The sequence below is a fragment of the Mastomys coucha genome, unplaced genomic scaffold (genome assembly GCF_008632895.1).
Source record: "Mastomys coucha isolate ucsf_1 unplaced genomic scaffold, UCSF_Mcou_1 pScaffold4, whole genome shotgun sequence".
In the NCBI taxonomy this organism is placed as follows: domain Eukaryota; kingdom Metazoa; phylum Chordata; class Mammalia; order Rodentia; family Muridae; genus Mastomys; species Mastomys coucha.
The window spans coordinates 17,715,224-17,728,714 of record NW_022196910.1 but is presented as its reverse complement, the minus strand read 5'-3'; the positions used below and the strand labels follow the sequence as shown (position 1 = coordinate 17,728,714).

General features: G+C 36.1%; 1 protein-coding gene across 11 annotated transcripts in view; it reads right to left on the bottom strand.

The window, feature by feature from the left end:
* The window catches only part of Anks1b (ankyrin repeat and sterile alpha motif domain containing 1B), a 1,082,674-nt gene that overhangs the window by 772,516 nt on the left and 296,667 nt on the right, over window positions 1-13,491 (bottom strand). For all 11 annotated transcript variants that reach the window (XM_031349133.1, XM_031349134.1, XM_031349137.1 and 8 more), the window contains one exon: window positions 1,761-1,904. In XM_031349133.1, the coding sequence (XP_031204993.1) occupies window positions 1,761-1,904 (144 nt within the window). The remainder of the gene's footprint in view (window positions 1-1,760; window positions 1,905-13,491) is intronic.

Sequence of the window (13,491 nt, the reverse complement as noted above, 5' to 3'; positions counted from 1 at the left end):
CATGGGACAGTTATAGGAAAACTAGATATTAACAACTGAAATCCAATATAGAGTCATTAATCTGTAATTGAAGATAAAAGCTATTCTAAAGCAATAAATTAAAGAAAAAATAGCTCTGAAAAGTTTAATGAATTTTATATTAAAAACTGCACAATATACTTGTGCATGTTCATACAAATTAAGACAACAGAAAAATTAAAGATAACTACTGAAATATTCATATCTAGAATATCTAAGAAATTTATTCAAGCAAAAGTGGTTCTCACAGACAAATTAGCAAAGAAAACACACCATTTAAAAATTACAAATCAGAAGAAATTTACTACCAATACTTTAAAAAAATTACTTAGAGCAATCATGAGCCAAGTGTTGGTTGGCCAGATATAGTCATAGGATTAAAAATTTGGGTTGCAGAGTATGACAGTAACAGCTCTGATACTTTATTTTGATCTAAGAGTCCCACTTTTTAAGATATATAACACAAATAATTAAAAACATAGTTTGACAAAAGCTTGAACATTATTAAAATGGGCAAAGATGTTCATTATTATAAAACTATTAATCAGATTAGGATAGCCATAAAACAAAAACCTGTGCTTTTTCTTTCCCTCTGCATTCATATAAATACAGATATAGATTTGTATACTATGCATGAAGACCTTAAGGCAAGACATGTCCACTGGTCCTACTATTATTCTGACACCAACAAGAACTTTACTGTTATGATCCACAGATATTGAATAGCAACAAACTGATCTTCCTTCTTCAAAGAACTCACAGTTCATTGTTTCTTAATAATAAATTATATATATAAAGATTGGGGCAGGTATTACAAAAGTCCTAGGAAGAAAAATTTAAATATTATATATCAAATATTTAAATGCATATATTTAAATACTATGTATCATATAATACCTATGAATATATTATATACTATGTAGTCACATATATATGAATATCCTATTTAGCTTTCCAAAAAATTCTTATTGGAGTTTGAAAGGCTATGATCAAACTTCTTGTGACATAATCATAAAAAAGGATTGTTTCTAGACCCAGGTGCAAAACAGAGAAACTGTATTTGTGATATATGCTTCTAGACAACATGGCTTTCATCTGTCCTACATTACTTTTCTACCTATTTTCAACATAGTTAACCTTATTTTAACATTATCTTCATGTGTATGAAGGGTCTCTCATCTTATGTGTAGAAATATTTTTATTGCAGCTTCAAACTTCCTAACTCTATCATTTCATTTCTGAACTTTGGGACCCACAATATAAGAAAGCTGATTTAGTACTGAAATGTTTATGTAAACAATATTATCAGTTTTTTAGTGTTCTGTTCTCATTTTTAAAAATTCCCAGTGGGGTATAGGTTACATTCATATTATTCAATAATGCTTCCATTGTGCTAAAAAATTATGTATCACTACCAATACTTTTAAACAACTTCAATATAGACTCCTCTAACTATAGCTTTAGGTCACATATTAATATTCTCTGAATGGCATATTTATAGATCATAAACATGGAACATTTATAAATAGGAAAAGCTTTCAGTATCAACACCAAAATCTAGAAACATAGCAAATGTGGAAATTTACTACATGCTGCACTGAGACACACGAGAAGCTAAAGAAGAAGGACAAAAGCCTTACAAAGGGAGCAGAGGACCAAGCACATTTCTGAATGGAACAGATGGAAGCAAATATGCAACCACCACACAGTCGTGTGTTACCTTAATAAAAGTGAAGCTTTACCTGTGCAAGCATGGGAAAGCCAAGGTTCCTACATCCGTTACAAGGCGTTAACGCTTCCCAGAGTCCTGTGGGCCCACAAGAGTTTGGATCCTCCTCTTCGTCTTCTACTTCTCCTGGTGACAAATTTATTGTAGATGAAGTTCTCTGAAATCAAATTTATATTATACCAATATATTATACCAATGTTATTCATGTATCATAACATCAATCAAAGCACATAACTGACTCGCTGGCATGTCTTAGCAAGCCAGCTGACTTCTAGCCTTACTGACCTGCCTCTACCATCATGCTAGGCCAAAGATATGCATAATTCAATTTAAGTTAAGAGCAAAGAAAGTGGGTGAAAAAGATGCAAACAAATGATGTTTGTAATGGGGAACAGGACAGAGTAATGACCCAAGAAAATATATGAACAGCAATGAATGAGGAAGATCTTATGGTTTATCAAGAATGTAAGTTTAGTCATAGAATTAAGGGAAATGTAGCAAGGAGGCCATTATGACATACTTGAATGAAATAGGAATTACTGGAAGAAATGATTTAAGGGGGCCACCGAAAGCAAACCCCACAAACTCTTTATGACAGGCATGACAGGGATAAATAATACTTTTAAATTTTCACAAGTGGATTACACGCCAACCATACAAACCAACTTTCACTACGTCTCAAATCCCACTAAAGTGACTATACCAGGTTTATTAAAATCCATACACCTATGAGACAAAGACAGCAAGGGAAACAGAAGGAAGTAGATGAGCAGCCTCAAGAACTTGTGGACAATGGCGGGTGACTTTGGAGTAGCAGACAGGGAGGCATTAGCTGACAAATGAGAACCTGAAAGAAAAGCGATTGTGTGACTGAATAACTGGAGATACAGACGACTCATGAAACTGAGGAAATGGTCACATGAAAACAACCCTTAGCCAGTCCACTAGCAAAACACTCCTTAAAATGTTTCAGCTGTATATATATAATGGTCATCATATATTTGAAGAAAATCCCTAATACAACAAACTTTTAAAATTTACATTTTCCTCAGGTGGATAGAGGATATCTATGAAACAAGAATAGAATAATACCACTGAATATATAGATTCATACATAAACACATATGTGTGCATATATACACACATGTATACATACATATATACTTACATACATATGTACAAACATGCACTTCAGTGGAAGAACTAGAAAATGAATCAGGAACAGATAGAGTACAAAAGAGAAGTTGGTAGTTAAGAAAAATGAGGGAGATTTTAAAAGGCCAAAACTTTAACAAGAGTTCTATACTCATTAGAAAGAGTACAAAATAATACAAGAAACTTTTCGGGGATTAAAGAAAATGTCTATTACCAAAGGACCCACTGAATGTTCAGTGGACTGGATTCTAAAATTACATTTGTATAAATTTTAAAAAAGAACAAGAAATGCTGGCATAGATGTGGTGGAGGGGATCACAGTTAGTAGGAGTCCCAACTGATGCAACCACTATGCAAATCCTTGGGGAAGCGCCTCAAAAAGTTAGATACAGATGTACCACAAGACATGCTAGTTCACTCTTGGGCAAATACCCAAAGGACTCTAACTTTCTGAGAGAAATATTTGTTTACCCATGTTCGTTGCTGTTTTATTCACAAAAGTCAGGACATGGGAACATCCTAGGTGACCATTCATTCATTCATTCATTCACATTATCCACCCATCATTGATGGATGAATGAATAACTGTGATATGTCTACATAATGGAATATTAGTTAGAGGCAAAAATGAAATTATTAAAATTTCAAGTAAATGGATGGAGACAGACATATTCAGTCTGAGTGAAATAAAATCCTGATCCAGTAAAGCAACTGGTGCATGTTTTCTCTCACCTATAGATGCTAGCTCTGAATCTTTAGATATTTGTGTTTCATTTGAGATACCTACAAAGGTCAGTTAGGGGCACTGAGGGAACTTTTAAGAAAAGGGAGTTAGAACAGAGTAAGGTAAAGGGGGAAAGATGGATAATGGAACATGAACGACTAACCGGGGTGCTGGATGGGAGGGCAGAGTAGAGAAGGGAACACTAGAGGCTTCCATCCTAGTGACTGCCTTTTATAGTGCTATGCCTGCTTCCAAAGAACAAAATTGGTCATCACTTTTACCCAGCTGTGAACCCTGTGAGCTGAACCTGATAAGATATGCTCACTGGTACAACACTGCATGAAGGTGATGGAAGTAACCAAGTATTTTCTGAATGTGTTTAAGGCTTCCACCACAAGGTGGAACTAAGTAGCACCATTATCCAGACTAGGAACCTTTGGCTAGACCTGTGGCAAAGATAGGTCATAGGTCATAGGGAAGAAGCTGACATTCCTCGAAATGGACATCATAGTTAACTAACTCCTGATGATGTAGTCTTTTACCTATAGTGCCTCTCTCAAATCTCATTAGAGAAGCTTCTTTTTGCCGTAGATGGAAATTAACCCAGAGATTCACAATGTATCAAGATGAAGGCAAGAGACTGCAGAGCACTCAGCTCTAAATCATATTCTTATAACATGTACCACCTTCCCCGAAAATCATTTTCCAGACACTACAGGGCAGTTGCAAATATGATTGGGACAGCATGCAAAAGTCCTGCAAAGGCCTGAGTTGGGCAAAATCTAATCATGGAGCATGGAGGTAGATGCTAAGTCCTGCCCTAGCTGAAGAGTTACTGGCAACTAACTGCTTCTGGGCACGTCATTTTGCTTTAGGCTTGTGGAACCTGGTAAGGGGACCACACTCCTGTGGATGCCCACATCAAAGCAAATATGGATAGCAGAAATGAGACTCAATGGTGCTTTTTGGTTTTGTTTTGTTTTTCAAGAGGTTGGATGTGTAGAGAAGGGAGTGGATCTGGGAGGAGATGATGGAAGGGTAAGTATGAACAAAATTAAATTCTCACACAATTTATAAAACTATTTTTTCAGAAATTTTTAAGTTAAAAAAATGAACTTCGTAAAAAGGTCTCCAGAATATAATGCTCCATGCAATACTGACAGATCGCAATTATTAGAGTTAGAAAAGGCATTTGATTATAAAATTAAAGATGTTCTTTCCTTCCCATTGTAAATAAAATTGATTTTTTTCTATACCCACATTTTAGCTTTCCCTTTATCAACTGCCAACAACTAGAAAATAATGCAATTAAAGCATCCTTTAATTAATTAGTTGTCATCTCACATCATACTGAAAACTTACTATGTGGTCTATAACATCATGGGACCACTTTGTGTTAATTATTCTTGTTCACAAAACAACTTTTAAGGCGAACATTATTTCCCCTTGCTTTATAAACAAGGAAACCAAGGTGCAGACAAATTGAGTAAAACTCAAGGCCACAAAACTTTCCAGTGGCAGAAGAAAGGAGTTTAAACCCAAAATGTCAGATTGAAGACCTTCCTTAGCTGCAAGATTACAGAGCTCTCATCTTGCACATAATCCTACAAACAGCAATAAATTGAATAAGTAAGCTGTCGCACTGTACTTTAAACAAAATATGCATATTTTAATGCTTGTATGACAGGATGATATCCCTGGAAACATTTTGCCATCTGCAACAGCCAATTAAATTTTCTGTAATTTGGTCCACATCAACCCATAGTTTAGTAAATACATATTTGCTAACTAAGCAATAGGAATTGTTTATCATACCAACTTTTTTACTCTGAAGACCCTTTATCTTGTGAAGTCTAAAACATTAATCTAATGGATGGGAGTAGAAAAAATTATCCTGAGGGAACTCAGAACCAGAAAGACAAATATAGTATGTATTTGTTTATGCCTGGATGCCAGCTGTTAAGTTAATAAGAAAACCACAATCCATATAATCACAAAGGTTAGGTAGAGAGTAATGGACTATGGGGAAGGGGTGGGTCTCCCTAGGAAGGATAGAGAGAATAGATAGTTATGAGTGGATGAAGGGAGAGACTGGAATGAGAAATAAAATAGGAGGGGGAGATATGAGGGAGGGCAAGGAAGAGAATACAGAAAGGGATACCTAAAACTAAAAGTCATTTGAGAGGTCATATGGAAATCTAATACACTAGAAGCTTCCTACAATATATACATATATAGAGGTGTTCTAAATGAAAGTATCAAAGAGCCCCAACAGGACATCCCTGATCACCAAATGAAGCTTCCAACATTGGGAATGGGTTACATCCAATTAAGTTGTTGGCCAAAGGGGTCCCATGGGAACCCCCAAACAATCCAAGATATGACCAAGGCTATTGGTGGCTCTCCACAAGCTTATTGCTGTTACCTATTACTGAAAATAACGCATGCACAACTTGTTGAACATGGAGAAAACAAAACCGGTGCCTACCTAAAGCCCTTGCCACCCAAAACTAGTGTTCACGGAACTGGGAGGTACTCTGCCTTCTACCAAAAGAAAAAATGTAAACACCACCCTAGTTACAAATCCTTCAACCTACAAGAGTGACCTGCCTGAAAGATATGCTGGTGCACCAGTGCCACAAAGCTTGTGAGAGGGACCAACTAATAACTTATTTGAATTAAGACCCCTCCATAAGCTGGAACCCATACTCAGTGCTGCTTGGGTGGGCAAGAACTTGCGACTAAATAGGCCAGGGGTCTAGGGAAAAAGCAAATTCTATTGTTATACTAAGGGATATGGCAATAAAATGATTCCTAATGACATTCATAGATCCATGCTTTGCTCAGTTATCGTCAGAGAAGTTTCCTCCTGCAGGAGATGGGAGCAAATACAGAGATCAATGTGCAAAAAGTGAGAGATATTGGAACACTCAGCCCTAAAAGGGATATCTCCATCAAATCTCTCCACTCAAAGCTCAGGGGACTCTGTGGAAGAGATGGTGGAAAGAGCATAAGAGCCAGTGGGGATGTAGGACACTAAGAAATCAAGGTCTCCTAGACACAACAGGGCTGACACATATATGAACTCACAGAGACCATGGTAGCTTGCACACAGTCTGCATATGTCTGCACCAGATAGTGTCCTAGAACTGAGAGAATTGGACACATCCATTATGTGATGAGTAGAGAAGCAAGTACCTATCAAATAGATTAATTCAAAAGACTCTCAACAGGGAAACAACCTTGTCTCAAGGGTAGACCCCATGCCCAGCAGTAGTTGGCCAACACAAATGAACTCAACAGCATCTTGGGGGAATTCTCTGTCTCATAATGTTAAGGACTTTTTTTTTCTATCTTACAGGTCCTTTGCATATATATTATGGAGTTCAGTTTGGGAATTTTATGGGATTCCTGAGTGTGCAAACTTGTGTCTCTATATCTATATGCATCTCTGTGTCTTTGCTTTTTCTTGTTTGGTTGTCATGTCATTTCACAATTCACTTTGTTTTGCTTTATCTTATTTTATATCATTATTAATCTTCAGGTGCCTGTTGGTTTTCTATCAAGGGAGAGAGGGAGTGTGGATCCAGATGGGAGGGTAAGCGTAGAGGGTAAGGGAAGAGTCAGGGAGGCAAATATGTAATCAGAATACACTGCATGAAAAAATATACTTTAAATGAAATAAAAATAACTTTAATCGAATATGAACCTGTACATATTAGATCCTTGTTGGACACAAAAGTAGAATTAAAGCTTTCAAAGGCATCTCACTCACCAATTCATAACTAGTTTCTTGGTTTGGCCATCAATAATGACCCCACATGACACTATAAAATGTTGCATAGTCAGCTAAAATCTATGAATTTTCATAGTTCAATATTTCACTTCATTAGTTATGCTAAGGTTATACAGTTAATATATTCAATTATGCAGTTAACTTCTTTCCTATATATCTCCTCTTTAAAAAAAAATCTGTTTGTACATATCCCTGTTCATAAATCTCCAGTTATTTCCCACTAAACAATGAACAATATGAAAATTATTCAATTTATCTTAAAGGTTCTATGATCAAATTGTTCTTTAGATTTTTACTCAGAGCAGGAATTAAATTTAAAGTTGCTGTTTGCTGAGCAAGTGTTCTTACATGAAACTACTACTTCCTGACCCCCATTTTCAACTTTAAAATATTATATTGCTTATTCAATTTGTTACTTGCTATTTGTTATAGTGATTTAGCACTTCTATTACTTTTATTATTTATTATTTATTACTTTTATTTTTTTACAGTCCAGCCATTGTCCCCCTTCTGGTCCTCCTTCCCACAGTTCCTCATCTCATTCTTCTTCCCCTATCTCCAAGAGGATATTAACCCCAACAAGACCTCCCTACTCCCTGGGGCCTCAAGTCTCTCGAGGGTTAGGCCCATCTTCTCCCGCTGAGGCCAGACTAGGCAGTCCTCTGCTATATATGTGTTGGGGGGCCTCAGACAAGCTCATGTATGCTGCCTGTTTGGTGACTCAGTGTCTAAGAGATCTCAGAGGTCTGGATTAGTTTGAGACTGCTGGTTTTCCTATGGGATCACCCACCTCCTCAGTTTCTTTCAGCCTTTCCCTAATATAACCACGGGGGTCCCCAACTTCAGTAGGTTCCTCTGAAAATTAGAAATAGATATACACAAAGATATACCACTCTTGGGCATATACCCAAAAGATGTCCCAGCATACTACAGGGACACATGCTCCATTATGTGTATAGAGGCCTTATTTGTAATAGCCAGAAGCTAGAAATAAGCCAGATATCCCTCTATGGAAGAATGGATACAGAAAATGTGGTTCATTTACATAATGGGATATTCTTAAGCTATTAAGAATGAGGACATCATAAGCTTTACAAATGGATGGAACTAAAAAATATCATCCTGAGTGAGTCTGGTATGTACTCACTAGTAAGTGGATATTAGCCAAAAAAGTACAGAATACCTAGAATACAGTCTACAGAACTCAAGAAGGTTAATAAGCAAAAAAATATTTTGTTTTTTAGACTTCTTTTTGGTTTATATTTCTATACAGTATATTTTCATCATGATCCCCACAACCAAAGTTTTTGCAGATCCTTCCTACCTCTCTAACCATCGAACTTTAGGGCCTCACTAAGTGCCCAGGCTGGCCTTGAACTCATGTCATAAATATATGGGATTGCAAACCTTTAGCACTGAAACCCTCTTTCTGCCTTTTCATTTACATCATTATATTCAGTCCAGACTACAGTCAAGTAGAATTATTTGGCCTTACATAATCATGATCTACATTTTTACCCATCTCTTCTACCTTACTTCTCTATTCAGTATATAATCGGGGTTTAACATGTAGCTTCCGAAGGCTGTCAATCCTGGATTCAAAATCAAACTGCACATTTTCAGACCTGACCAATCTCAGCCTTGCTTGCGTTACTTATGCAATGCAAAAATAACACTCGCCAGTTCTTTATCCTCCTAATCAAATAAGGTGATAGATACAGAGTGACTGACACATTGGAATATTTCAATAAATATTAACTTTTATTTTAGCTGGTATTATAACTCTATGGATTCAAAGATAGTTCAGATTTTGCCCTTTATGTAAAAATTTCCAAGATTTCCCACAAACATGAGTTATATCACTCTGTTCTACATGTCTACCATTGCTTACACAGCATGCATATTATGGCATTTCACATAGACCTTGAAGTAAGGAATAGCACAGTGCACAATAGCCTTGTCTTCTTCGAAGTCAAACAAGAGCACGTTAAGTCCTAGCTTGGCACCTTCTAAGCTAAGTAGCTTTGAGTAAATACTTAATCGCATTAATCCTCAGTTCCTTGCTTGCCAAAGTAGGTGCAATAATAATTCCTACTTTTGTAGGGCTCTATCAGGATAGAATTACTCCCATAGCTGACACATAAAGTAGTCATTATTGACAGTTTTACTATCACAATCACAAAAGGATTGGGAATACACACAGAATGCTTCAGCATTTACACACATATACAAGTGTGTCTAACTTCCCTGTTTGTTTTAATTTATTTGAAAGAAAGTACAGCCTTATTCATTTTGTATCATGTACAATGTGTTGTCTATAATAAACTTACTAAGTCTCTATTAAATAAAATACTGGATATGAATGAACTCATTTTAATTTTACTACATAGAAATCATATTAAGGGCTTACATGATTGTATCACAAAAAACATGATTGAAATTTCAGTTTTATTTTATAGTAAGCATTTCAAGTGGCTATGGCAGAACTATAGAAAATTGGTGGTTTAGCACTGCCCTCTAAAGTCAGAATAGAAATCTGCAATGTAAAACTTATTTTGAAAAAAAAGATGTTTTTATTAATTCTTTGAGAATTTAATATAACATTTTGGTTCTATTCACTCCCCCAACTCCTTCCAGATTCACATCTTCCTCCCTATCTCTCCACCTGGAGTTCTCTTTTAAAAAAAAAATGGTCTATATAGCAGCAAATGTCCTAATCCTTGGCTCTTACAATCTTCCACATGTGTTCTTCTGATATGGTTCCCTGAGTATTAATGTGGGGGTTGTCAGTGTACTAATTGGGAACAGGCAGCCCATGCAAACTGACCTATACACTTCGGTCAGTTGCAGCTTGGAGTAAAAATCCCCATCTGCTGCAAATGAAGCTTCTTTGATGAGAGATGACAGTTACACTTATATGTGGACATAAGGATGGATATTTAGAATACAGTTATTGATTATTCTGGTTTAGTAATGTAGAAGGTACTCCTCTAGGTTCTAGGGCCTTACCAGCCTCAAGGAGTTGGCTAAGTTTACAGTATCAGGCATGGATTTCCTTCTATTGATTGGACAGGACTATTTGAGTTGTATAAAGGTATTTGGAAAGCCTTTTATCAAATAAATATAATCATATATATGCATATACATATATGGAAAAGAAATCTCATGTACAAACTTAAACTCAGGAGGATTTCTTTGTTTCCAATGCCTTTTATACTTTTTACTGAACATCTGTAGTTTTAAAGGTCCAGAATGAAGAAGGTGAAAATTCCACATAGGTCTTTATTTATATAGTCTAAGCTTGTTCTCCTTATTGTTTATTATATGATAATTATATGGAAGAAAGATTAAGATAACTCTGCACTACTAGACAAAAGGAAAAGGAGCCACAACACATAAATATCATGGAGAAACAATTTGAATTCAATTTGAGAAAAGCTAAGTCATGTTACTGACATAGCACTGGAAACAGGATTTCCTTTCAAATTGTATCTGTGTGTTTCATATAAATTGTGTGCATATAAAACATTTTTACCTATTAATACATAGTATACTGGCATTAATAATTTATAACATGCTTCAGATATGTAATAGCCAGTAAAATCGGGCAAGAACTTTCCCTATTTTAAAAGTGAATAAACTATTATCAAAGATATTACTCAGTTTGTGTCGCAGGATTTTCCCTGTCCAATTGCTTAGAGCAGGAGGAGGCCTGTGATTGGACAGGGAAAAAGGAGGCGAAGCTAAGAGTTGCAGAGACAGAGAGCATGTGACAGAGAGGAGAAGGCAAAGATGGAGGTGGACATGAACCAGCGTGGTTTTAACCAGCTATAGGTAGTTATGATATCATACGGTTAGAATAATTGGGATAAAGCTTTTGTCATTATCAGTTGGTTTTGAAATTATTGTATTGGCATCTTGTAAATTGAGAATTTATTGATACATAAATCTGATTGGTTAATTATAAGCTTAAAGAGTTTTGATTCTACAGGGTAAAAGGGTATTGTGGTGGCTGACCATGCAGAGGATGATCATTTTCCACCAAAGGACTTGGGAGCTCTGACACAGAGAGACAGTGGTAGCATAGGGAGCCTGCCTATCTTTTTTAATATTTGCCACAAGTTTGTAAGTTCATCTCATAGATAAAGGTAGTTTACAATTATTAGTCCAATGACTTGAGGGTCTGCTACATTTGACCTCATTGTAAAAGAAGGTTTCTAATTATTAGAAATCTGAATGAGAACTTGGTGACTATTTGATTTTATTATAGAGCACTTTCATGGCAACCCCTGTGTTCTATTCAGATGTCATCAAAAATCTTAGAAAGAAAGAACATTAAATGACAGCTTACCCCTTCTCCTCCTCCATCAATATTTCTCTTTTGTAAAGCAAAAAAAAATCTTAAAAGTTCTGAAGACATTTTAGAGAGATTTGTTTAACTTGGCTTGGCTTTTACTAAGGTTTAGAACATAAGGCAAAATTTATAATTTGAAGACAAAGATTCTGTTTTACTAAAAAAAATTAAATCGGATGATTGGTTAAATGACAGTTACTTTACATCAACAACAAAATTTCATTTCTTTTTGTGGGCTTGTTCATTGGTGCTTCAAATTCTTGTACAATTATTATGCAAAGCAATATTACCTTAGGGTGTATCTATTCTCTAAACTTGCATAATCTTATTACACAGGAGATTTCATGTGGAATTATTATTCATCAATTCAAAAGAGGGCAGAAGTTATATAATAATAGCATGCAGGTTAAAACACTGAGTATTTACTTACAGTTTTCTTTTTTTGTTTTTTTTGTTTGTTTGTTTGTTTTTATTTTATTTTTGTTTTTGTTTTTGTTTTGTTTTTGTTTTGTTTTGTTTTTCATTACAGGGTTTCTCTGTGTGGCCCTGGCTGCCCTGGAGCTCACTCTGTAGGCCAGCTGGCCTCCAACTCAGAAATCTGCCTGTCTCTGCCTTCCAAGTGCTGGGATTAAAGCCGTGTGCCACCACTGCCAGACTCTGCTTATAGTTTTCTTTAAAAAATTATTCTGAGTGGCAACCTACCTTTAACATGACCATTAGTATGAATGCCCAGGCTAGAGATATCTACCTACTATAAATATAACTTTTATTTGCCAGATGTAATTGTAGTCTCAGAGGCTTACTGCTGAATAAGCTCACCCTTCACAGCACTTTTGAACTCTGGCTGGCTGGTTCAATTCAGCTGTTCTGGGCTCAAACTCCTCTCTAAGCTGACTGATTCAAACTGGCTTCTCTCAGATTCTGACTGAATTGTTCTGCTTAGCCTTAAACTAACTCTGGCAATCTGTTCTAATCCCTGGCTCCTTCTCATCCTATAACTCTTCTGTCTTCACCTGCAACCTGTCTCTATAAAAAAAATGTCCCAGTAAAACTGCTTCCTCTGACCTGCAAGGATCTGCATGGAGTGAACTGATTCAACTGAATCAAACTGTTCCCTGTACTGCTCTTAAGTAGCCTCTTCCCTGTCTTATTCTTGTGAGAGTTGAGTGTATCCTATCTCTGACTCATTGAATCAAATCTTTCTTTGATTCATCACTTTGTCTTCCCCTCAATTAAAGGCCACTTTCCAACATGGCTGCTTCTTTCTATAAGCTAACCTAACTTTCATTGTTTAGGATTAAAGGTGTGCACTAAGGGCAAGTCTACATTCCAGCAAGATCCTACTGTAATCCAGAGCATGTCTGCAATCTGGCCAGATCATACAGACCTAAATATGATCCCTTGCCAGGGCAACCATATTGCAGGATTAAAATTCCTCAACCTACACTATACTTTAATAACCAATCGCGTACAAGCCCCATCCACAGAAGCTATAATAATTATGTCTTCTGAAAAGCATAATTGTTCCCAGATTCATATGAAGTAAGCCATGAATACTTAACCACAATTAAATCTGCAATAAACAAAAACAGAAGATGAATATCAAGTCCATACGCTGAGAAGTTCACTGGGACTACATCCTAGTAACCATGAGCCAAATGATATTGCTGTGTTTTGTGATTACTCAAACTTGAGGCTTTCAAGTGCCAACTGTA